General features: G+C 39.6%; 1 protein-coding gene across 1 annotated transcript; it reads left to right on the top strand.

Moving 5' to 3' along the window:
- The first annotated feature begins 24,372 nt into the window (after window positions 1-24,372).
- ADAM30 (ADAM metallopeptidase domain 30) lies at window positions 24,373-26,647 on the top strand. The gene is given in 2 exon segments (XM_036865416.1): window positions 24,373-26,519; window positions 26,521-26,647. Coding segments are annotated over 2 exon segments (2,274 nt in total).
- Window positions 26,648-27,104: the final 457 nt, after the last annotated feature.

Here is a 27,104-nt window from a genome sequence, read left to right as displayed (position 1 = left end):
ATGCATTAATATACGATATTTGTTTTTCTCTTTCTGACTTACTTCACTCTGTATGACAGTCCCTAGATCCATCCACGTCTCAACAAATGACTCAATTTCGTTCCTTTTTATGGCTGAGTAATATTCCATTGTATATATGTACCACAACTTCTTTATCCATTCGTCTGTTGATGGGCATTTAGATTGCTTCCATGACCTGGCTATTGTAAATAGTGCTGCAATGAACATTAGGGTGCATGTGTCTTTTTGAATTACGGTTTTCTCTGGGTATATGCCCAGTAGTGGGATTGCTGGGTCATATGGTAATTCTATTTTTAGTTTTTTAAGGAACCTCCATATTGTTCTCCATAGTGGCTGTATCAATTTACATTCCGACCAACAGTGCAAGAGGGTTCCCTTTTCTCCACACCCTCTCCAGCATTTGTTGTTTGTAGATTTTCTGATGATGCCCATTCTAACAGGAGTGAGGTGATACCTCATTGTAGTTTTGATTTGCATTTCTCTAATAATTAGTGATGTTGAGCATCTTTTCATGTGTTTCGTGGCCGTCTGTATGTCTTCTTTGGAGAAATGTCTATTTAGGTCTTCTGCCCATTTTTGGATTGGGGTGTTTGTTTCTTTGATATTGAGCTGAATGAGCTGTTTATATATTTTGGAGATTAATCCTTTGTCCGTTGATTCATTTGCAAATATTTTCTCCCATTCTGAGGGTTGTCTTTTTGTCTTGTTTATGTTTTCCTTTGCTGTGCAAAAGCTTTTAAGTTTCATTAGGTCCCACTTGTTTATTTTTGTTTTTATTTCCATTACTCTAGGAGGTGGATCAAAAAAGATCTTGCTGTGATTTATGTCAAAGAGTGTTCTTCCTATGTTCTCCTCTAAGAGTTTTATAGTGTCCAGTCTTATATTTAGGTCTCTAATCCATTTTGAGTTTATTTTTGTGTATGGTGTTAGGGAGTACTCTAATTTCATTCTTTTACATGTAGCTGTCCAGTTTTCCCAGCACCACTTATTGAAGAGACTGTCTTTTCTCCATTGTATATCTTTGCCTCCTTTGTCATAGATTAGTTGACCATAGGTGCGTGGGTTAATCTCTGGGCTTTCTATCTTGTTCCATTGATCTATGTTTCTGTTTTTGTGCCAGTACCATATTGTCTTGATTACTGTAGCTTTGTAGTATAGTCTGAAGTCTGGGAGTCTGATTCCTCCAGCTCCATTTTTTTGCCTCAAGACTGCTTTGGCTATTTGGGGTCTTTTGTGTCTCCATACAAATTTTAAGATGATTTGTTCTAGCTCTGTAAAAAATGCCATTGGTAATTTGATAGGGATTGCATTGAATCTGTAGATTGCTTTGGGTAGTATACTCATTTTCACAATGTTGATTCTTCCAATCCAAGAACATGGTATATCTCTCCATCTGTTGGTATCATCTTTAATTTCTTTCATCAGTGTCTTATAGTTTTCTGCATACAGGTCTTTTGTCTCCCTAGGTAGGTTTATTCCTAGGTATTTTATTCTTTTTGTTGCAATGGCAAATGGGAGTGTTTCCATAATTTCTCTTTCAGATTTTTCATCATTAGTGTATAGGAATGCAAGAGATTTCTGTGCATTAATTTTGTATCCTGCAACTTTACTATATTCATTAATCAGCTCTAGCAGTTTGCTGGTGGCAGTTTTAGGATTCTCTATGTATAGTATCATGTCATCCGCAAACAGTGACAGTTTTACTTCTTCCTTTCCAATTTGTATTCCTTTTATTTCTTTTTCTTCTCTGATTGCCGTGGCTAGGACTTCCAGAACTATGTTGAATAATAGTGGTGAGAGTGGACATCCTTGTCTCGTTCCCGATCTTAGAGGAAATGCTTTCAGTTTTTCACCATTGAGAATGATGTTTGCTGTGGGTTTGTCATATATGGCCTTTATTATGTTGAGGTAGGTTCCCTCTATGCCCACTTTCTGGAGAGTTTTTATCATAAATGGGTGTTGAATTTTGTCAAAAGCTTTTTCTGCATCTATTGAGATGATCATATGGTTTTTCTTCTTCAATTTGTTAATATGGTGTATCACATTGATTGATTTGCGTATATTGAAGAATCCTTGCATCCCTGGGATAAATCCCACTTGATCGTGGTGTATGATCCTTTTAATGTGTTGTTGGATTCTGTTTGCTAGTATTTTGTTGAGGATTTTTGCATCTATATTCATCAGTGATATTGGTCTGTAATTTTCTTTTTTTGTAGTGTCTTTGTCTGGTTTTGGTATCAGGGTGATGGTGGCCTCATAGAATGAGTTTGGGAGTGTTCCTTCCTCTGCAATTTTTTGGAAGAGTTTGAGAAGCATGGGTGTTAGCTCTTCTCTAAATGTTTGATAGAATTCACCTGTGAAGCCATCTGGTCCTGGACTTTTGTTTGTTGGAAGATTTTTAATCACAGTTTCAATTTCATTACTTGTGATTGGTCCGTTCATATTTTCTGTTTCTTCCTGATTCAGTCTTGGAAGGTTATACCTTTCTAAGAATTTGTCCATTTCTTCCAGGTTGTCCATTTTATTGGCATAAAGTTGTTTGTAGTAGTCTCTTAGGATGCTTTGTATTTTTGCGGTGTCTGTTGTAACTTCTCCTTTTTCATTTCTGATTTTATTGATTTGAGTCCTCTCCCTCTTTTTCTTGATGAGTCTGGCTAATGGCTTATCAATTTTGTTTATCTTCTCAAAGAACCAACTTTTAGTTTTATTGATCTTTGCTATTGTTTTCTTTGTTTCTATTTCATTTATTTCTGCTCTGATCTTTATGATTTCTTTCCTTCTGCTAACTTTGGGTTTTGTTTGTTCTTCTTTCTCTAGTTTCTTTAGGTGTAAGATTAAATTGTTTACTTGAGATTTTTCTTGTTTCTTTAGGTAGGCTTGTATAGCTATAAACTTCCCTCTTAGAACCGCTTTTGCTGCATCCCATAGGTTTTGGGTCGTCGTGTTTTCATTGTCATTTGTCTCTAGGTATTTTTTTATTTCCTCTTTGATTTCTTCAGTGATCTCTTGGTTATTTAGTAACGTATTGTTTAGCCTCCATGTGTTTGTCTTTTTTACGTTTTTTTCCCTGTAATTCATTTCTAATCTCATAGCGTTGTGGTCAGAAAAGATGCTTGATACGATTTCAATTTTCTTAAATTTACTGAGGCTTGATTTGTGACCCAAGATGTGATCTATCCTGGAGAATGTTCCGTGCGCACTTGAGAAGAACGTGTAATCTGCTGTTTTTGGATGGAATGTCCTATATATATCAATTAAATCTATCTGGTCTATTGTGTCATTTAAAGCTTCTGTTTCCTTATTTATTTTCATTTTGGATGATCTGTCCATTGGTGTAAGTGAAGTGTTAAAGTCCCCCACTATTATTGTGTTACTGTCGATTTCCTCTTTTATAGCTGTTAGCAGTTGCCTTATGTATTGAGGTGCTCCTATGTTGGGTGCATATATATTTATAATTGTTATATCTTCTTCATGGATTGATCCCTGGATCATTATGTAGTGTCCTTCCTTGTCTCTTGTAACATTCTTTATTTTAAAGTCTATGTTATCTGATATGAGTATAGCTACTCCAGCTTTCTTTTGATTTCCATTTGCATGGAATATCTTTTTCCATCCCCTCACTTTCAGTCTGTATGTGTCCCTAGGTCTAAAGTGGGTCTCTTGTAGACAGCATATATATGGGTCTTGTTTTTGTATCCATTCAGCCAGTCTATGTCTTTTGGTTGGGGCATTTAATCCATTCACGTTTAAGGTAATTATCGATATGTATGTTCCTATGACCATTTTCTTAATTGTTTTGGGTTTGTTTTTGTAGGTCCTTTTCTTCTCTTGTGTTTCCCACTTAGAGAAGTTCCTTTAGCATTTGTTGTAGAGCTGGTTTGGTGGTGCTGAATTCTCTTAGCTTTTGCTTGTCTGTAAAGCTTTTGATTTCTCCATCAAATCTAAATGAGATCCTTGCCGGGTAGAGTAACCTTGGTTGTAGGTTCTTCCCTTTCATCACTTTAAGTATATCATGCCACTCCCTTCTGGCTTGCAGAGTTTCTGCTGAGAAATCAGCTGTTAACCTTATGGGAGTTCCCTTGTATGTTATTTGTCGTTTTTCCCTTGCTGCTTTCAATAATTTTTCTTTGTCTTTAATTTTTGCCACTTTGATTACTATGTGTCTCGGCATGTTTCTCCTTGGGTTTATTCTGTATGGGACTCTCTGTGCTTCCTGGACTTGGGTGGCTATTTCCTTTCCCATGTTAGGGAAGTTTTCGACTATAATCTCTTCAAATATTTTCTCTGGTCCTTTCTCTCTCTCTTCTCCTTCTGGGACCCCTATAATGCGAATGTTGTTGCGTTTAATGTTGTCCCAGAGGTCTCTTAGGCTGTCTTCATTTCTTTTCATTCTTTTTTCTTTAGTCTGTTCCGCAGTAGTGAATTCCACTATTCTGTCTTCCAGGTCACTTATCCGTTCTTCTGCCTCAGTTATTCTGCTATTGATTCCTTCTAGTGTAGTTTTCACTTCAGTTATTGTATTGGTCATCTCTGTTTGTTTGTTCTTTAATTCTTCTAGGTCTTTGTTAATCATTTCTTGCATCTTCTCAATCTTTGCCTCCATTCTTATTCCGAGGTCCTGGATCATCTTCACTATCATTATTCTGAATTCTTTTTCTGGAAGGTTGCCTATCTCTACTTCATTTAGTTGTTTTTCTGGGGTTTTTTCTTGTTCCTTCATGTGGTACATAGCCCTCTGCCTTTTCATCTTCTCTATCTTTCTGTAACTGTGGTTTTTGGTCCACAGGCTGCAGGATTGTAGTTTTTCTTGCTTCTGTTGTCTGCCCTCTGGTGGTTGAGGCTATCTAAGAGGCTTGATGGGCGGCTCTGGTGGTGGGTAGAGCTGACTGTTGCTGTGGCGGTCAGAGCTCAGTAAAACCTTAATCCACTTGACTGTTGATGGGTGGGGCTGGGTTCCCTCCCTGTTGCTGTGGTGGTCAGAGCTCAGTAAAACCTTAATCCACTTGACTGTTGATGGGTGGGGCTGGGTTCCCTCCCTGTTGGTTGTTTTGCCTGAGGCAATCCAACACTGGAGCCTACCCGTGCTCTTTGGTGGGGTTAATGGCAGACTCTGGGAGGGCTCACGCCAAGGAGAACTTCCCGGAACCTCTACTGCCAGTGTCCTTATCCCCACGGTGAAACAGAGCCACCACTCGCCTCTGCAGGAGACCCCCCAACACCAGCAGGTAGGTCTGGTTCAGTCTCCCCCAGGGTCACTGCTCCTTTCCCTGGGTCCCGATGCACACATTACTTTGTGTGTGCCCTCCAAGAGTGGGGTCTCTGTTTCCCCCAGTCCTGTCAAAGTCCTGCAATCAACTCTCACTAGGCTTCAAAGTCTGATTCTCTAGGAATTCCTCCTCCCGTGGCCGGACCCCCAGGTTGGGAAGCCTGACGTGGGGCTCAGAACCTTCACTCCAGTGGGTGGAGTTCTGTGGTATAAGTGTTCGCCAGTCTGTGAGCCACCCACCCAGCAGTTATGGGATTTGATTTTACTCTGATTGCACCCCTCCTACTGTCTCACTGTGGCTTCTCCTCTGTCCTTGGACGTGGGGTATCCTCCTTGGTGAAGTCCAGGGGCTTCCTGTCAATGATTGTCCAGCAGCCAGTTGTGATTCTGGTGCTCTCGCAAGAGGGAGTGAGAGCACGTCCTTCTACTCCGCCATCTTGGTTAATCCCCGCCTGTAAAGCTTTTAATTTCTCCATCAAATCTGAATGAGATCCTTGTTGCATAGAGTAATCTTGGTTGTAGGTTTTTCTCCTTCATCACTGTAAATGTGTCCTGCCACTCCCTTCTGGCTTGCAGAGTTTCTGCTGAAAGATCAGCTGTTAACCTTATGGGGATCCCTTATGTGTTATTTGTTGTTTTTCCCTTGCTGCTTTTAATATTTGTTCTTTGTATTTAATTTTTGGTAGTTTGATTAATATGTGTCTTGGCATGTTTCTCCTTGGATTTATCCTGTATGGGACTCTCTGTGCTTCCTGGACTTGATTAACTATTTCCTTTCCCATATTAGGGAAGTTTTCAACTATAATCTCTTCAAATATTTTCTCAGACCCTTTCTTTTTCTCTTCTTCTTCTGGGACCCCTATAATTCGAATGTTGGTGTGTTTAATATTGTCCCAGAGGTCTCTGAGACTGTCCTCAATTCTTTTCATTCTTTTTTCTTTATTCTGTTCTGCAGTAGTTATTTCCACTATTTTATCTTCCAGGTCACTTATCCGTTCTTCTGCCTCAGTTATTCTGCTATTGATCCCTTCTAGAGAATTTTTAATTTCATTTATTGTGTTGTTCATCACTGTTTGTTGCTCTTTAGTTCTTCTAGTTCCTTGTTAAATGTTTCTTGTATTTTCTCCATTCTATTTCCAAGATTTTGGATCATCTTTACTATCATTATTCTGAATTCTTTTTCAGGTAGACTGCCTATTTCCTCTTCATTTGTTAGGTCTGGTGGGCTTTTGCCTTGCTGCTTCATCTGCTGTGTGTTTCTCTGTATTCTCATTTTGCTTAACTTACTGTGTTTGGTGTCTCCTTTTCACAGGCTGCAGGTTCGTAGTTTCTGTTGTTTTTGGTGTCTGTCCCCAGTGGCTAAGGTTGGTTCAGTGGGTTGTGTAGGCTTCCTGGTGGAAGGGACTAGTGCCTGTGTTCTGGTGAATGAGGCTGGATCTTGTCTTTCTGGTGGGTAGGTCCATGTCTGGTGGTGTGTTTTGGGGTGTCTGTGGCCTTATTTTGATTTTAGGCAGCCTCTCTGCTAATGGATGGGGTTGTGTTCCTGTCTTGCTAGTTGTTTGGCATAGGGTGTCCTGCACTGTAGCTTGCTGGTCGTTGAGTGGAGCTGGGTCTTAATGTTGAGATGGAGATCTCTGGGAGATTTTCGCTGTTTGATATTATGTGGAGCTGGGAGGTCTCTTGTGGACCAGTGTCCTGAACTTGGCTCTCCCACCTCAGAGGCACAGCCCTGATGCCTGGCTGGAGCACCAAGAGCCTGTCATCCACATGGCTCAGAATAAAAGGGAGAAAAGAAAGAAAGAAAGAAAGAAGAAGATAAAATAAAATAAAGTAAAATAAAATAAAATTATTAAAATAAAAATAATTATTAAGAAAAAAACTTTTTTTAAGTAATAAAAAAAAAGAAAAAGAAAAAAAAGGACAGACAGAACCCTAGGACAAATGGTAAAAGCAAAGCTATACAGACAAAATCACACACAGAAGCATACACATACACACTCACAAAAAAAGAAAAAGGGAAAAAATATATATATATCGTTGCTCCCAACGATATATCCCAATAGAGAGTCCATCTCCTCTATTTGGGATGATTCGTTGTCTATTTAGGTATTCCACAGATGCAGTGTACATCAAGTTGATTGTGGAGATTTAATCCACTGCTCCTGAGGCTGCTGGGAGAAATTTCCTTTTCTCTTCTGTGTTCCCACAGCTCCTGGGGTTCAGCTTTGGATTTGGACCCGCCTCTGCATGTAGGTCGCCTGAGGGCATCTGTTCTTCGCTCAGACAGGACGGGGTTAAAGCAACAGCTGATTCGGGGGCTCTGGCTCACTCAGGCCTGGGGGAGGGAGGGGTATGGATGCGGGGCGAGCCTGCGGCGGCAGAGGCCGGCATGATGTTGCACCAGCCTGAGGTGTGCCGTGCATTCTCCTGGGGAAGTTGTCTCTGGATCACGGGACCCTGGCAATGGCGGGCTGCACAGGCTCCCGGGAGGGGCAGTGTGGAGAGTGACCTGTGCTCGCACACAGGCTTTTGGTGGCGCAGCAGCAGCCTTAGTGTCTCATGCCCGTCTCTTGGGTCCGCGCTGATAGCCGCGGCTCGCACCCATCTCTGGAGCTCCTTAAAGCAGCGCTCCTAATCCTCTCTCCTCGCGCACCAGGAACCAAAGAGGGAAGAAAAAGTCTCTTGCCTCTTCAGCAGCTTCAGACTTTTTCCCGGACTCCCTCCCGGCTAGCTGTGGTGCACTAGTCCCCTTCAGGCTGTGTTCACGCCACCAACCCCAGTCCTCTCCCTGCGATCCGACCGAAGCCCGAGCCTCAGCTCCCAGCCCCCATCCGTCCCAGCGGCTGAGCAGAAAAGCCTCTCGGGCTGGTGAGTGCTACTTGGCACCGATCCTCCATGCGGGAATCTCTCCGCTTTGCCCTCCGCACCCCTGTGGCTGCACTCTCCTCCGTGGCTCTGAAGCTTCCCCCCTCCGCCACCCACAGTCTCCGCCCGCGAAGGGGCTTCCTAGTGTGTGGAAACCTTTCCTCCTTCACAGCTCCCTCCCACTGGGGCAGGTCCCGTCCCTATTCTTTTGTCTCTGTTTTTTCTTTTTTCTTTTGCCCTACCCAGATACATGGGGAGTTTCTTGCCTTTTGGGAGGTCTGAGGTCTTCTGCCAGCGTTCAATAGGTGTTCTGTAGGAGTTGTTCCACATGTAGATGTATTTCTGATGTATTTGTGGGGAGGATGGTGATCGCCGCGTCTTACTCTTCCTCCATCTTGAAGCTCCTTCCAGCATTTATTATTCGTAGACTTTTTAATGATAGCCATTCTGACTGGTGTGAAGTGATACCTCATTGCAGTTTTGATTTTCATTTCTCTAATAATTAGCGATATTGAGCATCTTTTCATGTGCTTGTTGGCCATCTGTATGCCTTCTTTGGAGAAATGTCTGTTTAGGTCTTCTGCCCATTTTTTGATTGGATTGCTTGTTTTTTTATATATATTAAGCTGTATGAGCTGTCTGTATATTTTGAAGTTTAATCCCTTGTCCATAGCAGCGTTTGTAAATATTTTCTCCCATCCCATAGGTTTTCTTTTTGTTTTGTTTATGGTTTTCTTTGCTGTGCAAGAGCTTTTAAGTTTAATCAGGTCCCATTTGTGTATTTTTGTTTTTATTTCCATTACTCTAGGAGATGGATCCAAAAACATACTGCCATGATTTATGTCACAGTGTTCTGCCTATGTTTTCCTCTAGGAGTTTTATAGTATCCGGTCTTACATTTAGGTCTTTAATCCATTTTGAGTTTATTTTTGTATATAGTGTTAGAGAGTGTTCTAATTTCATTCTTTCACATGTAGCTGTCCAGTTTTCCCAGCACCGCTTATTGAAGAGACTGTCTTTTCTCCATTGAGCTTTCTTGCCTCCTTTGTCATAGATTAATTGACCATAAGTGCATGGGTATACTCCTTGGTTTTCTATCCTGTTCCATTGATCTATATGCCTGTTTTTGTGCCAATACCATACTGTTTGGATTACTGTAGCTTCACAGTATAGTGTGAAGTCAGGGAGCGTGATTCCTCCAGCTCCGTTCTTCTTCCTCAAGATTGTTTTGGCATAGCATTTTGTTTAAGAAATTAGACAAAGAACCACGGAATAAATCCAAAGAAATAGAAAGTAGGAAATAATCAAGACAAGCAGAAATTAATGAAATAACTGAAGGAAGGTAATAAAGATAGTTAAATTAAATAAAAATATAAAGAAGGCACAACTAACAAGTATTAGGGAAATAAAAGTGGGATGTTTTGGCAGATACAGTAGATAAAAAATTATGAATGTAAACGAATTTATTCTAATATGTTTGGGAAAAATCAGGCCTAGCTGCTATAATAATACATTGAAATTTAAAAGAACAGCCTATCATAAACCTTCCAGAGAATGAAAAATAAAACACTCCTCAGCTCAATATATGCATCTAATTTGACTCTGATAGAAAAACCCTACAAGGATAACACAAGTAAGGAAAATTATAGATCTAACTTACCTAGAAACATAGAGGCAAACATTGTAAATCAATTTTCACCAAACTGAAACTAGAAGCAAGTTCATAATGATGAATACAAATACACTATGACTAATAATTTTTTCCTCAGAAAAGATGGTTAACACTTAGTGAATCAATTACTAGATATCACACCTTAAGAAGACTCATACAATCATTTCAGTAGAATCAACAAAGTATTTGGGAAAATTAAATCTTCATGATAAAAATTATGAAATATAACAGCAGTTAGAAATAGAGAGAAAATTCCTAAAACTAATAAAGGGTATCTAATTTATAGAAAACATCATACTTAATAATAAACGTATAAATTTATTTCCTTTAAAGTTAAGAATAATGCAGATGTCAGCTCTCATATATTCTCAATCTGAAGTTGATCTGGAAGTTCTAGTTCTAGCAAGGAAAGAAAAAAAAAAAACACAGTCATTGCTTGTAGACCAACTAATTATATGCATAAAATGTCCAAAGGCTAATATAAATTTTTAGAGCTTGTTGCAATTAAAGAGGACAAGAGAACATATTAAAGAAATTGGAACCTTTTCTATTAGTGATTAGTTGAATTCAACCAAATTGTGGAGGAAATTACATGTATTCTGGCCATAGGGTTCAGAAGTGTATCTACCCAAGTCAAGCGAGAAAAACTGGATAATTGAGGGGTATGGGTTGGAAGACCTCTGTTGACCAAATGGAGAACATTGGTGGAGAATAAAAAACAGGTTTGCATATTCCATCTGTGCCTCAGGAAGAATCATCCTTTAAGGGTGCCATCCTCACACCTTGTTCCAGCCTCAAACATCTGGGTGAGAGAAAATAGAGCTCTAACTAGAATTCTTTGATCTTGCCTGTCCTGACTGGCAAATCTAGTCCCTCATAGTGGACTTACTAGATTATCAATTTATTACCAGTTAGCTCTAAAATCACCCTTTCTGCCTGTGCAAATGGATCTGGGCCCTTAAGTATCTTAGCTTTGTTAGCTGGCACTAAGTTAAGCTTTATCAGTAGAGGGTGCTGGAGAGAAATTTTAGGAGTAAGAGATTTGCTTTTCTTGTTCCAGTGACTTCCTAGACAGGCTCCTCCTGCAGTTGAAGTAACTTCCCCAGGCCAAACTTCTGAATTGCAGGCAGCCTCTCTAGGGCCACACATCTGCAGTGTAGGCAGCCAGAGGCACCCAGCAACCAGTAGCAATCCCAGGCACCCACTTTTCCCCAGGCTGTTCTGTAGTAGAGTGTATTAGGGTGCCCCGGTGACATACCTCCCCATGAACAACTTTCTCCAGTGCTCTGCAGTGCCTCAGTGAGACACATTCCTGTGAACAGTTTACCCCAGGACATGAGAGGTTGGATTTCTGGCAAGACCTACCAGAGTGTACCTCAGTGATTTCTCTGCCATTCAGTGATCTAAGGCTGTGCCATCCAACGAGATCTGGATCTCAGCCCTAGGAGGAGGTTAACTCTTCCTGCCACAGATGCTCTAATTCACCCCTGGGAGTGGTGGCTATATCATATATCATATCATATTTTATCATATATATCATGTCATGTATCATATATCTGCTTTATTATATATCCACTGTTTCAATATTCTTTAGAGTTCTCTTTACATGTTAATAGCCAATCTGTAGTTATTCCATTCTCTTGTTACAGCTAATATTTTTTTTATATTACATTTTCCTGTTTCAGTTACTGTAGGGTTTCTTTCTACTGACTGAACCCAAACGGATAGATTCAGAAGGTAACTTTAAAGAGAAATAAATGTTGTTCTTTGTTGTGCTTAGCTTTATCTTAATATGAATAATGCAGAGGCATTTTAGAATCCATATAATAACCATTTCATTAATTCACTAGCAAAAGGGATGTAATGAATCATAATGGCCATCTCAAAAAATTGAAACTATTTTTTTATCTTTTAGGAGAAAAAAAAAAGGAAGAGACACAATGCACCCGTGATATAGTTTTTTCAATGTAAGTAAAAATACCAGCCATATTTAATCTACCAGCACTATCCCTTCAACGATATCTTTATGAGTCTATGCTAATCCGTCAACCTAAAGATTAATGATAACAAAGCATATGTAATTGTCACACCTCAGAAAGAGACAAAAAATTTACATTACAAAAACTTTTTTTTCACCATGAAATATAATATATACACAAAAGATCTTGAAATCTTAGGAATGTTTTAACAAATACGTACAGCAAACGGTAGTGCTGAAGAAATGTATTACCAACACCAGAGCTCCCTGGAAGCTACATGAACCATACCCTGCCCCTATCCCATTATTTCCTGATTAGAGCCCTTTCCCTTCACCCCAGAAGTAACAACTTTCCTGACAGTTCTGCTCATAATGTCCTTGATTTATTTTTATCAAGTATGCACGTACACCTAAAAATAAAGTTCAGTTTTGCCTGATTTTGACTTATATGTTCATTTGTGTTTTGTTTGTAATATCCATGTTGTTGCATATAACTCAGATTCATTAGCTCTATTGCTGCAGTCACCACTGATGGAAATTAGGCTTCTTTCCAGTTTGGGGGAGTACTGTTACATCCATGTATCCTAGTGTACATATGTACACATTTCTGTAGGGTGGGGATGGAATTTCTGGATCATAGAGCCTATTTTCAACTATATGAGATAATGTCAAACAGGTATCTAAAGTCGTTTTATTGATTTATTGCCACTGAAGTGTAAGAGAGGTCTTATCATTCTATATCCTCACCAAAGCTTCATATTATTAATTTCTTGAATCATTGCTAAACCTGATGGGTATAGCATCAGATAGCAGCTTTAATTTGCAGTATTCTGTTTAATAATATGATTGAAACCTTTCCATCTGTTTATTGGCTACCTGAATTTTCTCTTATGTGATGTGCCTGTAGAAATCTTTTGCTCATTTTTCTATTAGATTATCTGTCTTTTTCTAATTGATTTGTTAAAACCATTTAGAGTGCCCTTTGTCAGTTATAGGATTATTCAGTACTTGATCCAATAATAAGACAGAACAGAACCATACCACACCTGGAAGACAGTATTGGGTTCCATACCAAAAAAAAAAAAAATCAGAGATGTACTAAGAGAAATTTGTTAAAGCACATATTAGACAGACATTTTTACAATCATAGGATAAGGAAAGACGAAAGAATGGCATGAAACCCAGAAGGTAGAAGACCTTTAAATATTCTGTATGGTGAAAGACACTGTATAGGTTAGGTGACAAATAACAGATTGGCCAAATTAATTTGCAATATATTAGTAGCGCCAACAAATCGAAAAGCAGAGCAAAGCATGTAAGAGAAGAATGGGCAAAGGATACAAGGAGGCAAATGTAAGAATAATTTAATCGTGTATTGTACATTTGAAAGTGGCTAAGACAGTAAATCTTATAAGTTTTCATCGTAGGAAAAAAAGTATAACTATGTGTAGTCATGAATGTTAGTTTGACTTATTGTGGTGATCATTTAGCAATACATAAATACAGTAGTCTTCCATTATTCACAGTTTCACTTTCCATATTATTAGTTGCCTGCAGCCAACTGAAGTCCAAAAATATTGCAGTTGTCCCTTGGTATCCATGGGGGGTCGTTTCTAGGATCCACCACAGACACCCAAAGCCTTGGATGCTCAAGTCTGTTAGTCTGCTCTCTGGATCCTCGGTTCTGCACCTGTGGATTCAACCAACCACAGATCATGTAGTACTGTATTTATTTTGCAGAAATCTTGTATTAGCCAGTAGTTCAAACACGTGCTGTTCAAGGGTCAACTGTAAAGGAGAATTCCCTTCAGAGTGCCTACGTCATTCACCTCACTTCATCTCATTGCATTGGTATTGCATCATCTCAGAGGTTCATGAGATGAAGTAGGGTGAGAACAGGACAGTAAGATATTTTGAAAGAGAGAGAGGACCACATTCACATAACTTTCATAACAGTATATTGTTGTAATTATTGTATTTTAATATTCGTTGTTTTGGTTAATCTTTTATTGTGCCTAATTCATGACTTAAAATTTATCATAGGTATGTATGTATAGGGAAAAGCATAGTATATATAGGGCTTGGTACTATCTCTCGTTTCAGGCATCCACTGCTGGTCTTGGAATCTATCCCCCACAGGTAAGGGGAGACTACTGCATAGAGAATCATTAGGTGGTGCACCTACAACTTATATAACATTATATGTCAATTATATCTCAATTTAGAAATAATTTAAAGAGTAGACTGGCATTAAGCTACTATAAAGTTCAGTCTCACTAATAATCAGAGAAGGTCATTTTAAATAATGAGCTATATCTTCTTTTTCTAATAAGCCTATATTAAAGAGTTGGATATTAAATACTTCTAGAAACATAGGAAAGTGGGCCTTCTATAGCTGTGCTGGCTAATATGGCAGCTAGTAGCAACACGTGGCTACTTAAATTTAAATTAACTGTAATTAAAATAAGTTTGAGAATCAGTTGCCTTGTCACAATAGCCACATTTAATAGGTCAATAACTGCAGAAGGTTAGTGGCTATAGTATTGGGCTGTATTAACATCTCTACCATTGCAAAACGTTCCACTGAACAGACTAAAGACATCAGCGAAATGGTGGATTAGGAAGCCCTGACACTCCTCTACTAGTACAAACCAACAAAATACCTCTGTGAGAAATCCAGAAACCAGTAAAAAGACGACCACACCCCACATGAGCGTGAAGCCATCTTCATGAAAGTTGGCTACAGAATTTGCAGCTCTATCCACTTTCTCTCACCAGAGAGCCTCTCCATCATCCCCTGATCCACAAACACACATATGCAGCATGTTTGGGAGGAAACACTCAACTCCCATCTTCTCCTTGGGAAGCAAAAGGAGTAGAATGTAAGTACAAATGACCTTCAGGGGACAGTCCAAGGGACAAGTGTCTGTCTTGCCTGTACTCCAGTACTGACAGGAACAAAGGTGCCAGGTTGAGGGGTTTCAGAGCACAGATATAAACCATGTACCAGGGTGTGCAACACTACAGACAGAAACTAGGTGGAGCCCCAGGATGGTGATTTACTACAACAGCAGATAAGCTTCAACTTTGCAGTGGGAGCTCCTGAATAGAAACTGGAAAATCACTTCAAAAAAATTGCATAAACAAGCCCAGAAAGGATACATAGACATTATACATTAAACACACACACACATACACACACACACACACACACACACACACACACACACAGAAAAGACTTGAGAGGTCTCCAGACTGTCTTGCCTGGCTGTGTGGAGAAAAACCGCCCTGTATGACACCAGTCTGGGAGAGTTGACTGATGCTTTAGATGCCAAAATCCAAAATAGAACAACAACAACAGCAACAAAACAAGACATACAAAGAGACAGGCAACCATGACATGTTTAAGGAACCAATTTCATCTCTAGATAATAAACCTAAAGAAAGGGAGATATATGAATTGCCAGACAAAAACTCAAACTTACAGATCAACGAATTAACCGAGATCACAGATAGACAACTATAAAAAATCAGGGAAATGATGCATGAACAAACGAGAATATCAACAAAGAGATAGAAACCATGAGGAAGAACCTAACGGAAATTCTGGAAATGAGGAATACAATACTTAATTTGAAAAGTTCACTGGAGGGGCTCACGCAGGCAGAAGAAAAAATCAGCAAATTAAAAGATAGGCCTTTCATCATTAGTGAACCAGAGGAAGAAAAAGTCAAAAGAATGAAGAAAAATGAAGAGAGTCTAAGGGACTTAAAGGATACGATCCACTGAAACAACATATACAAATGGGAATCCCAGAAAGTGAGGAACAGAGGAAGGGACAGAGAAACTGTTTGAAGAAAAAATGGCCAAAGGTGTCCCAAATCTGAGGAGAGAAAGAGACATACAAATTTAAGAAGCTCAATAAACTCTAATGTGGATATATCTAAAGAGACCTACATTAAGATATATGATCATCAAACTGTCAAAAGTCGCGAATCAAGAGGGACTCTTGAAAGCAGAGGGAGAAAAGTGAGCGTTACATACAAGGGAGCTCCCATTAGATTGGTCAGCAGATCTCTCAGCAGAAATCTCTCAGATATAGAGAGTGGGATGATATATTAAAGTTACTGAAAGAAAAAAGTGTCACCATGAACATTACACCTGCCCAAACTATCCTTAAAAACAGAGGAGAAATTAAGACTTTCCCAGATAAGCAAAACCTGAGGGAGTTCAGCACCACTAGACGTATCTTAAAAAAATTCTGAAAGGCGTTCCACAAGTTGAAGTGAAAGGATAATAAATAGCAATACAAAAACATACAACCATATATAATTCCCTGACAAAGGTAAATATTTAGACAAATAAAGAGTGCCATAGTATTGTGATATAGGTGAGTTAACAACTTGTAAGTCTGGTATAGAATTTTCTTTAAAACAATTATAAATTTTTGTTAAGGATAAGCAATATAAAAAGAGGTAATTTGTGTCATAAATAAGATAAAGTGAGAGGGGGTAGGGATGTAAAAGAGTAGAGTGCTTACATATGATTTTTTCTTCCATTTATATTTAGTAACATGGGGGCATGAGAAGTGGCTTAGCTGCTCACACCAAGATTCCTTTTACAGAGACAGACTTTATCTGAGCAGAGCTCTGAGATGAAAGGGAACCTGAGCTGGGGAAGGCACCACTTCAGCTACTCCATACAGCAAAGGAGAGAGAGAGAACACCCGAATTACATTTAAGCCTGTCAAACTTACCTCCTTGATTAATTTACAAAGTATTTTTCCTCTAAGATTGTATATAATTTTATTACATGTAATTGAATTTGAGTTGTTATCGGTTTAAAATAGGTTGTTACAGAGCGGGTGAATGAAGATGGCAGAGTAAGAGGACATGGAGCTCGCCTTCCCCAACCAACACACCAAAAATATATATACATGTGGAACAATTCTAATGGAAAACTAACTGGAAACTGGCAGAAGACCTCCTATATGACCAAGGCTGCAAGAAAAATTCCCAGGTAATCAGGTGGAAGAAAAGCATCGCATTGGGTTGAGACCTGTGCCCTTGGGAGGGGACTAAGAGGAAAAGGGAGATCACAGGGGCAGGCATTCGCCCTGGGGAGTGAGTGGGTTGAGCCATAGACTGGGCATCTCAGTCCTGGGGTACTCCAGGGAGGAGACAAACCCCCTTGGCTACTTGGAGAACTGCTGGGACAGGTAGAAAGGCTGGAGGAGCCTAGACTCCACTCAGGAGGAGTGTGCAGGTGCTGGCTTGCCACCAGACTGGGTGGAGAGAGGTCTGCCCTAGGGACTGCCCCTTCTCTGGGCTCCCCAGTCTGAGCTGAGGGAACACGCTGGACCCACTCACTCCAAGCCACGGCTTGGCACTGGATCTGGGACAACAAGGTCCTGGGAAAAGACTCCATCTAAAAGACACAGAGGAGACCCACAGGCCCAGGGAGAGGTCCAGTTGTGATGGCAGCAGCTGTTGTTTGTGCTTTCTCAAACAGTGCCATAGAAGCAGCCCCGACTTCTGACAGCAACCCAGCTACTTCCATTCCCACAGCCACAACACTGGGATCCCAGGCCCGGGTGAAGAAATGCTCCAACCCTGCCCACTTCATGCCACAACCTTGCACTAAATCTGGGAAGACCACAACAGGGGAAAAGACTCGATCTTGGGTTTTGTCTGAACAGAGCTGTAGAAACCTGCACAGACAGCACATCAGACCTTGGTAAGTGCACAGGCACATGAAAAGAGACTCAATGTTGCTAATTATTATAGAAATGCAATTCAAAACAAGGAGATATCACCTCACACCTATCAGAATGACTATTATCAAAATGTCTACAAATAACAAGTGTTGGTGAAGATGTGAAGAAAAGGGAAATTTTATACACTGTTGGTGGGAACGTAAATTAGTGCAGCCACTATGGAAAGCAGTATGGAGGTTCCTCGATAAACTAAAAATAGAACTACCATATGATCCAGCAATTCCACTCCTGGGTGTATATCTGGAATAAATGAAAATACTAATTCAAAAAGATACACGCACCTCAATGTTCATAGCTTCATATGTACAATAGCCAAGGCATGGAAGCAACCCAAGTGCCCATAAACGGATGGTTGGCTTAAGAAGATGTGGGATATGTATATGCAATGGAATATTACTCGGCTGTTAAAAGGAATGAAATCCTGCCATTTGCAACAATGTGGATGGACATAGAAAATATTATTCTTTGTGAAATAAGTTAAACAGAGAAAGACAAATACTGTATTCTATCACTTATATGTGGAATCTAAAATATAATACAAACGAACGTATGCTAAAAACGGAAACAGATGCATAGATATAGAAAACAAACTAGTGCTTACTGAAGAGGAGAGGGAAGGGAGGTGGGGTAAATTAGGGGTAGAGGGTTAAGAGATACAAACTACTATGTATAAAAGAGATAAGCAACAAAGATATATTGTACAGCACATGGAATTATAGCTCTTATCTTGTAATAAATTTCAGTGGAATACATTGTGTAAAAACACTGAATCACCCACCATGCTGTACACCTGGAAATAATATAATATTGTAAATCAACTATACTTTTCAATTAAAAAAATTTTTTAAACTAGCTGAAGGAAAACAGAAAAATCCACAAAAATGTGGAATGAAACCATGCACTCTTTAAAAGCCAGTGGGTTAAAGGAAATATTATAAGAGAATTTGGAAAACATCTGGAGATAAATGAAAATGAAGCCACAACATCCCATCCCATGGGATGTAGCAAAAGGAGCACAAAGAGAGAAATTTATAGAAGTGAACACTTACATTAAAAAGGAAGCAAAATCTCAAATAAATAACTTTACCTTACATTTCAAGGAATTACAATAAGAAGAAAAAAACTAAACCCAAATTCATCAGACAGAAGGGAAAAATAAAGATTAGAACAGAAATAAATGAAATAGAGAATCGAAAAATAGTAAAAAAAAAAAAGAAATCAATGAAACTGAGTTGGTTTTTTGAAAATATCAACAAAATTGACAAACCTTTAATGAGACATAGTAAGAAAAAAGAGAAGAATCAAATATCTAAAATAGAAATGAATGAGGAAACATTACAACTAATGTCATATAAATAAAAAGAATTACAAGAGACTACTATGAATAATTATATGCTAGCAAATTGGATGACCTAAGAAATGGATACATTTCTAGAAACAAACAACCTACCAAGGATGAATCACAAAGAAATAAAAGATATAAATGGGCCTATAACTAGTGGGGAGATTGAAAATTAATCAAAAGCCTGTCAACAAAGGAAAGTTCAGGATTAGATGGTTTCACTGGAGAATTCTACCAAATATTTAAAGAATAATTAACAACAAGACTTCTTAGACTCTTCCAAAGAATTAAAGAGGCAGGGACACTCTCAAACTCATTCTATGAGGCCAGCATTACCATAATACCAAAACCAGGTTAAAGATAACAAGGAAAGAAGACCACAGAGCAATATCTCTCATGAATATTGATACAAAAATCCTAAAGAAAATACTAGCAAATTGAATTCAACAGCACATGAAAGGGATCATATTCCATGACCAAATGGGATTTATACTGAATGTAAGGATGGTCCAAAACGTGAAAAATCAATCCATTACTAAACCTCATTAAGAGAACAAAGGACAAAATCCATATGAGTATCTCAATTGATGCAAACAAAGCATTTGAAAAAATTCAACACACTTTCATGACAAAAATGCCCCACAGACGAGGGAGGGAAGAAAACTACTTCAACATAATAAAAGTCATGAATAAAAAGCTAACAGTTAACATCATACTCAATGGGAAAGCTTTCCCTTTAAGATCAAGAACAAGTGGGCAAAGATGTTCACTCTTGTCATTACTATTCAACATGGTACAGAAAGCTCTAGCCAGAGCAATCAGACATGAAAAAGAAATAAAACATGTATAAAATGGAAAAGAAGAATTAAAATAATCTCTGTTTGCAGAAGATATGGTCTTATATACAGAAAACCCTAAGAATTCCACACACCAAAAAACCCCCAAACCCTGTTAGAACTAATAATGAATTCATCAAAGTTACAGGATACAAAATCAACACTCAAAAATCAGGGGCATTCCTATATGTTAACAATGAGCAAACTGAGATGGAAATTTGGGAAATATTCCCACTATACTACAATACTATAGCCTTAAAAAGTATAAAATTCTTAGGAATATACTTAACAAAGGAGGTGAAAGACTTAGACGTGGAAAACTGCAAAACATTGCTTAAAAAATTCCAAAGATGCTTCAGATTAATGGAATGACATCCCAGGGTCATGGAATGGAAGACTTAATATTGGTAAAATATAATAATTGATAGTCATTATGACGATTTAGTACTGGCATAAAGATAGATATATAGACCAGTGGTATAGAATTGAGAACCCAGGGATAAACCCTTCTATATATGGCCAAATGATATTCAAAAAGAATGTCAAGACTATGCAATAAGAAGAATACAGTCTCTTTAACAAATGTTATGATATGTTAACAAATGTTATGATATCCATATGCAAAAGAATAAAGCTGGACACTTACCTTACACATGTACAAAAATTAACTCAAAATGGATTAAACAGCTAATTGTAAGAACAAAAACTATTAAATTCCTAGAATAAAACATAGGGGTAAAGCTTCAGGACACTAGATTTGGGAATGATTTCTTGGATATGACACTAAAACCACAGGTAACAAAATAAAAAATTGGTTAAAAAGATGACAACAATAGGGCTTCCATGGTGGCGCAGTGGTTAAGAATCCGCCTGCCAATGCAGGGGACACGGGTTCGAGCCCTGGTCTGGGAAGATCCCACCTGATGCGGAGCAACTAAGCCCGTGCTCCACAACTACTGAGCCTGTGCTCTAGAGCCCGCGAGCCACAACTGCTGAAGCCCGCATGCCTAGAGTCCGTGCTCTGCAACAAGAGAAGCCACCTCAATGAGAAGCCCGCGCACTGCAATGAAGAGAAGCCCCCGCTCGCCGCAACTAGAGAAAGCCCGCATGAAGCAACGAAGACCCAATGCAGCCAAAAATTAATTAATTAATTAATTTAATTAATTAAAAAAATAAAAATAAACTCAAAAGGAGGAAAAAGTACTACATATTACGTGATGCATTAAAAAAAAAAAGATGACAACAACAAATTTTAAATCTGCACACCAAGATACACTCAAGAGAGTGAAAAGGCAATCTGCAGAATGGGAGAAAAATCACTGCAAATCATATATCTGAGACAGGGTAATATTCAGAATATCTAAGAAACTTCTTCAACTCAGCAATAAAAGTTAAATAATCTGATCTAAAAATGGGCCAAGAGGTTGAATAGATATTTCTCCAAAGAAGATATACAAATGGCCAATAAGCATATAAAAGAGTCTCAGTATAATCGGCAAGGAAATGCAGATCAAGCCACAATGATATACCACCTCACACCCATCAGGATGGCCACTATTAAAAGTTCAGAAAATAAGTGTTGGTAAGGATGCAGAGAAGCTGGAACCCTGTGAACAGTTAGTGGGAATGTAAAATCGTGCAGCTATTAAGGAAAGGAATATGGAGTGCCTCAGAAAGTTAACAATAGAATTACCATATATCTAGCAATTGAGTTTCTGGATGTATGTCCTAAAGAACTCAAAGCAGGATCTTCAGGAGATATTTGCACACCCATTTTCATTGCAGGATTATTCACAATAGTCAAGAGGTTGAAGCAACCCAAATGTCCACCAACAGATGAATGACTAAGGAAGTGTGGTATATACATATATGGAAGAGCATGCATGCTTGAAAAAGAGGAAAATCCTGTCACAGGCTACAACATGAAGAAACTTTAAGGATATTATGCTAAGTGAAATAAGCCAGTCACACAAAGACAAACACTGTATGATTCTACTCATACTCAATATTTTAAGTAATCAAAATCATAGAAATAGAAAGTAGAAAGATAGTTTCTATGCGTAGGGGACAGGGGGTAGAATTAGCGATTTTTAGGTATAGTTTTAGTGTTGCAAGATGGAAAAGTTCTAGAGATTTGTTGCACAAAAATGTGAATATACTTAACACAATGGAAATGTACATTTTAAAATGGTAAAGTTAACGTTATGTTTTTTTAACCACAGTGTTTACAATGTGTTATTGAACAAACTGCTTTACAAGATAATTTGTAAACCAATACAGGATTTTTAGAGTTCTGTTTGATTTTTAGAGGGCTCAATCAATTTGAACACTTGCATTTTCTTTGATCTAACACAATTCTAAGAATCCACCAGAAGTGGCAAAAAGGTGTGTGTGCGCATGTATATATTTACATATAAATAATATTTAATGCATACACATATTTATCTTAATCACCATAATAGAACATATTTATCAACAAGAAAAATGTAAAAATTTGAAACAATGATTATACCATGAATACATAAAGGAAATGGTTAAATAAATAATTATGTGAATACTATAGAATATTATGTATCCGTTAGTAGGCAATGATCTACATCTGTTATTATCAATGGCCTAGGAAATTATTTACAATATATTGTGTACTGAAAAATGGCAGTGTCAAAAATATATGAATAGTATGTACTATTTTTAAATATGACATACTTTCTATATTTTAATGGCATGTCCTAAGATGGAAAAAGCATCATACCTAAGAATTCTAAGTGTTGGGAAGAGTTTATTGGAGATATATGCAGATTGAGGATAAAGGAAAGGCTTGCATTTTCTACTCTATGTAATTCAGGGTTATTTCCACCTTTTACAATATATGTGCATAAGTTTTGTAAATAAGGAGAAATAGGTCAAAGCAGGCTATTTCCACAAAGCTTTGTGTTAACAAACAGATGCTGTAGAGTTTAGCCCAAAGACAATTTTGTTGCAACAGTAGTTGCAGAATTAGTGTTTTAATCAAGAAATACTCCAGGGGCCTAAAGGAAAATGGTATTGATGTGAAAATGATGATAAAATAGAATGAATCCAGGAGATAGATCCCAACTGCCCTCCCCAATTTAGGCTGCTGGGGGCTTGAGAAAATCACAGACTGAGGAAACTGTAATTTCTGATTTCCAGTCTGAACTAGGAGCTCAACACATTTGGTGATACCTTCATTTGTCCCTAGTCATCTCTCCGCTGAGTTCTCCTCTTCTTCATCTCCTTTACCTCCACTGTGCCTCACCTCAGCAGCTGACTCTACAGGGACCCTGGCCCTGCCTTACTGGCTACTAACTACACTCACTGCTTCTCCTGCCTGCCAACCAGGTCATCTGCACTGTACACAGGCTCGTCCTTTGCTTCCCCCCTGAGTGGGCCCCCTTTAAAGGGATCCCCCATCCTCTCCTGGAGGCTGAGCCAGGCTGTATATGGGGGTTTTCCTAACAGCACTTGAGAATGATTAGGACCCTTCCATCTAACAATCCTTTTTTTTAAAATTTTTATTTATTTAATTTTTTTTAAACTTTTAATTTTATATTGGAGTATAGTTGATTAACAATGTTGTGTTAGTTTCAGGTGTACAGGAAAGTGATTCAATTACACCTATTCATGTATCTATTATTTTTCAAATTCTTTTCCCATTTAGATTGTTACATAATATTGAGCAGAGTTCCTGGTGCTATACAGCAGGTTATCTATTTTATATACAGCAGTGTGTACACGACAATCCGAAACTCCCTAGAACCCCCCAGCCGCTGTTGTGTTTCTTCTCTCTCTTTCGCATCCAACTTCTTGAAAGTGTGGCCTGGATTTGTGATCTCCCTTCTGAATCCCCCTTTCACATCACAACCTTCTGGCACGTGGCTCCTCAGCAGTTCCCCTAACCGTTCACACTAAAGTGACCAAGACCTCCTTTTGTTAAATTCAGCATTTCTTGAACTCTGCTCGGTACTTCACCTGTTGACCACAGGTGCTGCCCGGGGTGGGGGTGGGGAGGTGGAGTCTCCTCTGATTTTCTCAGGCTCTGGTGATACTCTTGCTGGCTCCGGTGATCCTTCCGTTTGCCTCAAGCGAGCCCAGCAGAAAAGTGGAAATGATGTAACTGTGAAGTGGACACAGCGGGCTTTAAAATATCCCACTCAACCCATGGAAAAATCAGGTGTGTCCTAAGGCCTATAGAAACAGAAGAAATGGCCCAAGATACAGTGAGCCTTTAACAAGTTCTCTGTAGTGCCTCTTATTCTTTATTCCTTCTCCTTTTCCCAACCGCTTCTCTGCCCTTCTCCACCCCTCGTGCAATAGCCTCGCTTTTCATTTTATTCTCGCGCGCCTTCCCTGGCTTCTTGCACGTGCGCCCAACGGCACCGCCCAGAAAACGAACTAGTTGCGTTGGACAGGGCGTGCTCCTGCTGTGGAAATCCGCTGGACTGAGCCTGACCCAGCTTGGACCGAGGCTGCGCTCCCACGCACAGGCTCAGGGAGCTCCGCACTCGCTGGTCCCGCGCCTCTAGCGGCGGTCCCTGGAAGTCTGAGTCGCAAGGCCCTCGTGGCAGGGACTGACTCAATTGGGAACAGGCTCTGCCATGAGGTCAGTGAGGACCCTCCTCTCCCCAGGCCGTTCGCTCCCCTTGCTAGTCCTGCGCGTGCTCCTGGTTGACTCTCTTGGCAAGGATTTAATTTTTCACCCCGAGTGGGGCTTTGACTCCTATGAAATCACCATCCCCAAGAAGCTGAGCTTCCGCGGAGGGGAGCGGGGTGTGGCCAAGCACGTGTCCTACCTCCTGCAGGTAAAAGGCAAGAATCACGTCCTCCACCTGTGGCCCAAGAGGTTTCTATTGCCCCGGAATCTGCAGGTTTTCTCCTTCACAGAACAGGGAAGGCTCTTGGAGGATCACCCTTATATACCCAGCGACTGCAACTATATGGGCTTGGTTGAAGGAAATCAGGATTCTAAAGCTACTTTAAGTACATGCATGGGGGGTCTCCGAGGCATACTGAAAGTTGATGCCAACCATTACCAAATCGAGCCCCTCAGAGCCTCTTCCAATTTTGAACATGTCATATATCTCCTAAAGAAAGAGGAGGAATTTCCCAATCAGATCTGTGGCTTAACTGATGATGAAACAGTAAAGCAGTTGGCCGAGCATGAGAACAGGGCTAGGATACGTGACTTTAGTGAGGCATATATGCACCAAAAGTACTTGGAATTAGTCCTGGTCTTTGATAACAGTAGGTATTTATATTTGAACTCCAATCTTACTCAGGTCATAAATGATGCCATTCTTCTGACTGCAATTGCAGACTCTTACTTTCAAGATGTCCGTATGAGAATACAACTATTAGCTATGGAAGTATGGACAGACAGAGACAAGATAGCACTTAACGCCCCAGTGATATCACAAGTCTTAGGCCAGTTTGTGCAATACAGATCACGTGACTTAAGTCGTCGGATTCCAGCAGATTGGGCACACCTATACCTTAAAAAACAGTTTAGTGATGCGCTTTCACAGCACTGTGGAAGTGTATGTAGTACATTGCCTTCTGGATCTACAAGTTCTATTCTAGATAAAAATATCCTTGGACCTGCCACTTGGACTACTCATGCTCTGGGCCATAGTGTGGGAATGATCCATGATTACAAATACTGCCAATGTAAGGGTAGGCATAGTTGCATCATGGGCACTGGACGAACTGGGTTTAGTAATTGTAGTTATGCCGAATTTTATTCGCATGTTAGTTCAGGATTAAACTGTCTAACGGATATCCCAGGATTAGGTTATGTGGTAAAGAGATGTGGAAACAAAATTGTGGAAGAGAATGAGGAATGTGATTGTGGTTCAAGAGAGGACTGTAAAGAAGACCAGTGTTGTCAGCCAGATTGTAAATTCAAAGAAGGTGCCAACTGTAGCACTGGACTTTGCTGTCATAACTGTCAATTTCGTCCATCTGGATATATGTGTCGGGGGGAAGAAAACGAATGTGACCTTGCAGAGTACTGCAGTGGGACCTCAGCACTCTGCCCAAGTGACGCATATAAGCAGGATGGAACCCCTTGCAAGTACAGAGCCCGTTGTGTCAGAAAGGGCTGCCAATCCAGAACTATGCAGTGCCAAAATATTTTTGGAGCTGATGCCATGGGGGCTCCTCTTCAATGCTATGATGTAGTTAATGTAATAGGTGACCAATATGGGAACTGTGGTATTTTAGGAGTTCGTCAGTATGAGAAGTGTCCCAGAGAAAAGGCATTATGTGGCAGGCTACAGTGTATAAATGTCAAAACCATCCCTGATATGCCAGATCATACTATTCTAATTTCCACTCACCTGCATGAAGAAAATCTCATGTGCTGGGGCATTGGCTATCATCTAGCCATGGTACCTATGGGGTTACCTGACCTGGGTGTGATAAGTGATGGTACCTCCTGTGGTAAGGAGCGGATATGTTTTAATAGAAATTGTGTGAATAGCTCAGTCCTGAATTTTGACTGTTTGCCTGAGAAGTGCAACCGCCGAGGCGTTTGCAACAGTAACAAAAACTGCCACTGCATGTATGGCTGGGCCCCTCCATTCTGTGAGGAGGTGGGGTATGGGGGGAGCATTGACAGTGGACCTCCAGGACCCCTAAAGAGAGAGGTGCCCGCCTCACTTCAGGTTGTGTCCCTTATGTTAATGCGCCTGATTTTCTTAATTATCTCAGTGATTGTTGTGCTTTTCAGGAAAATCATAGGAAGCTTATAAATCCAAAGAGAAAGAAACACCACCAATTAACACTGGAGCAGAACAATTCAAGGCCAAAATGACCAAGAAACCAAAAACGCAATCAGGCAATCCACAGTCGCTCTATTACACAGGGTCATAAATTGAACAAGTTTCTCATTTATCCAAACACTTCTTCTTCCTTCAATTTATTTTACCTAATGTTCTTTGAGGTTTTGATCAGTAAATAAAAGGTATTCTTGGTTTGGAAACAAATCAGTGCATTTTGCTTTCCTACTTCACTTTGCCCTTAGTTTGTGATCAAGTTTTGAATATCCTTAAAAGAATGCCCTAACAGCTTTCCAAACACAGGATACTGTGTGTTTCATAGAATTACAGTGGATTTCAGGGTAGAGTCCTGCCTCTCAGTTCCCAGCAAACAAAACCATTGTCTGCCTTTCCCTCTGCCTCCCTCATGAAATCCTCTGTGTCTCTGCCCCGTGCTGAACCATAAATGGTAACTACCACACTTTATATATAGAATGCGATAGTTTGCAAGGGGTGTGTGTCCCTCAGTTAAGTATCTTCTGCTGTTATAGTCACTGTATGGTTCACTGTAG

Source organism: Balaenoptera musculus, chromosome 1 (assembly GCF_009873245.2).
Source record: "Balaenoptera musculus isolate JJ_BM4_2016_0621 chromosome 1, mBalMus1.pri.v3, whole genome shotgun sequence".
NCBI classification, from domain to species: Eukaryota; Metazoa; Chordata; class Mammalia; order Artiodactyla; family Balaenopteridae; genus Balaenoptera; species Balaenoptera musculus.
This window is presented reverse-complemented; position numbering and strand designations above follow the sequence as displayed.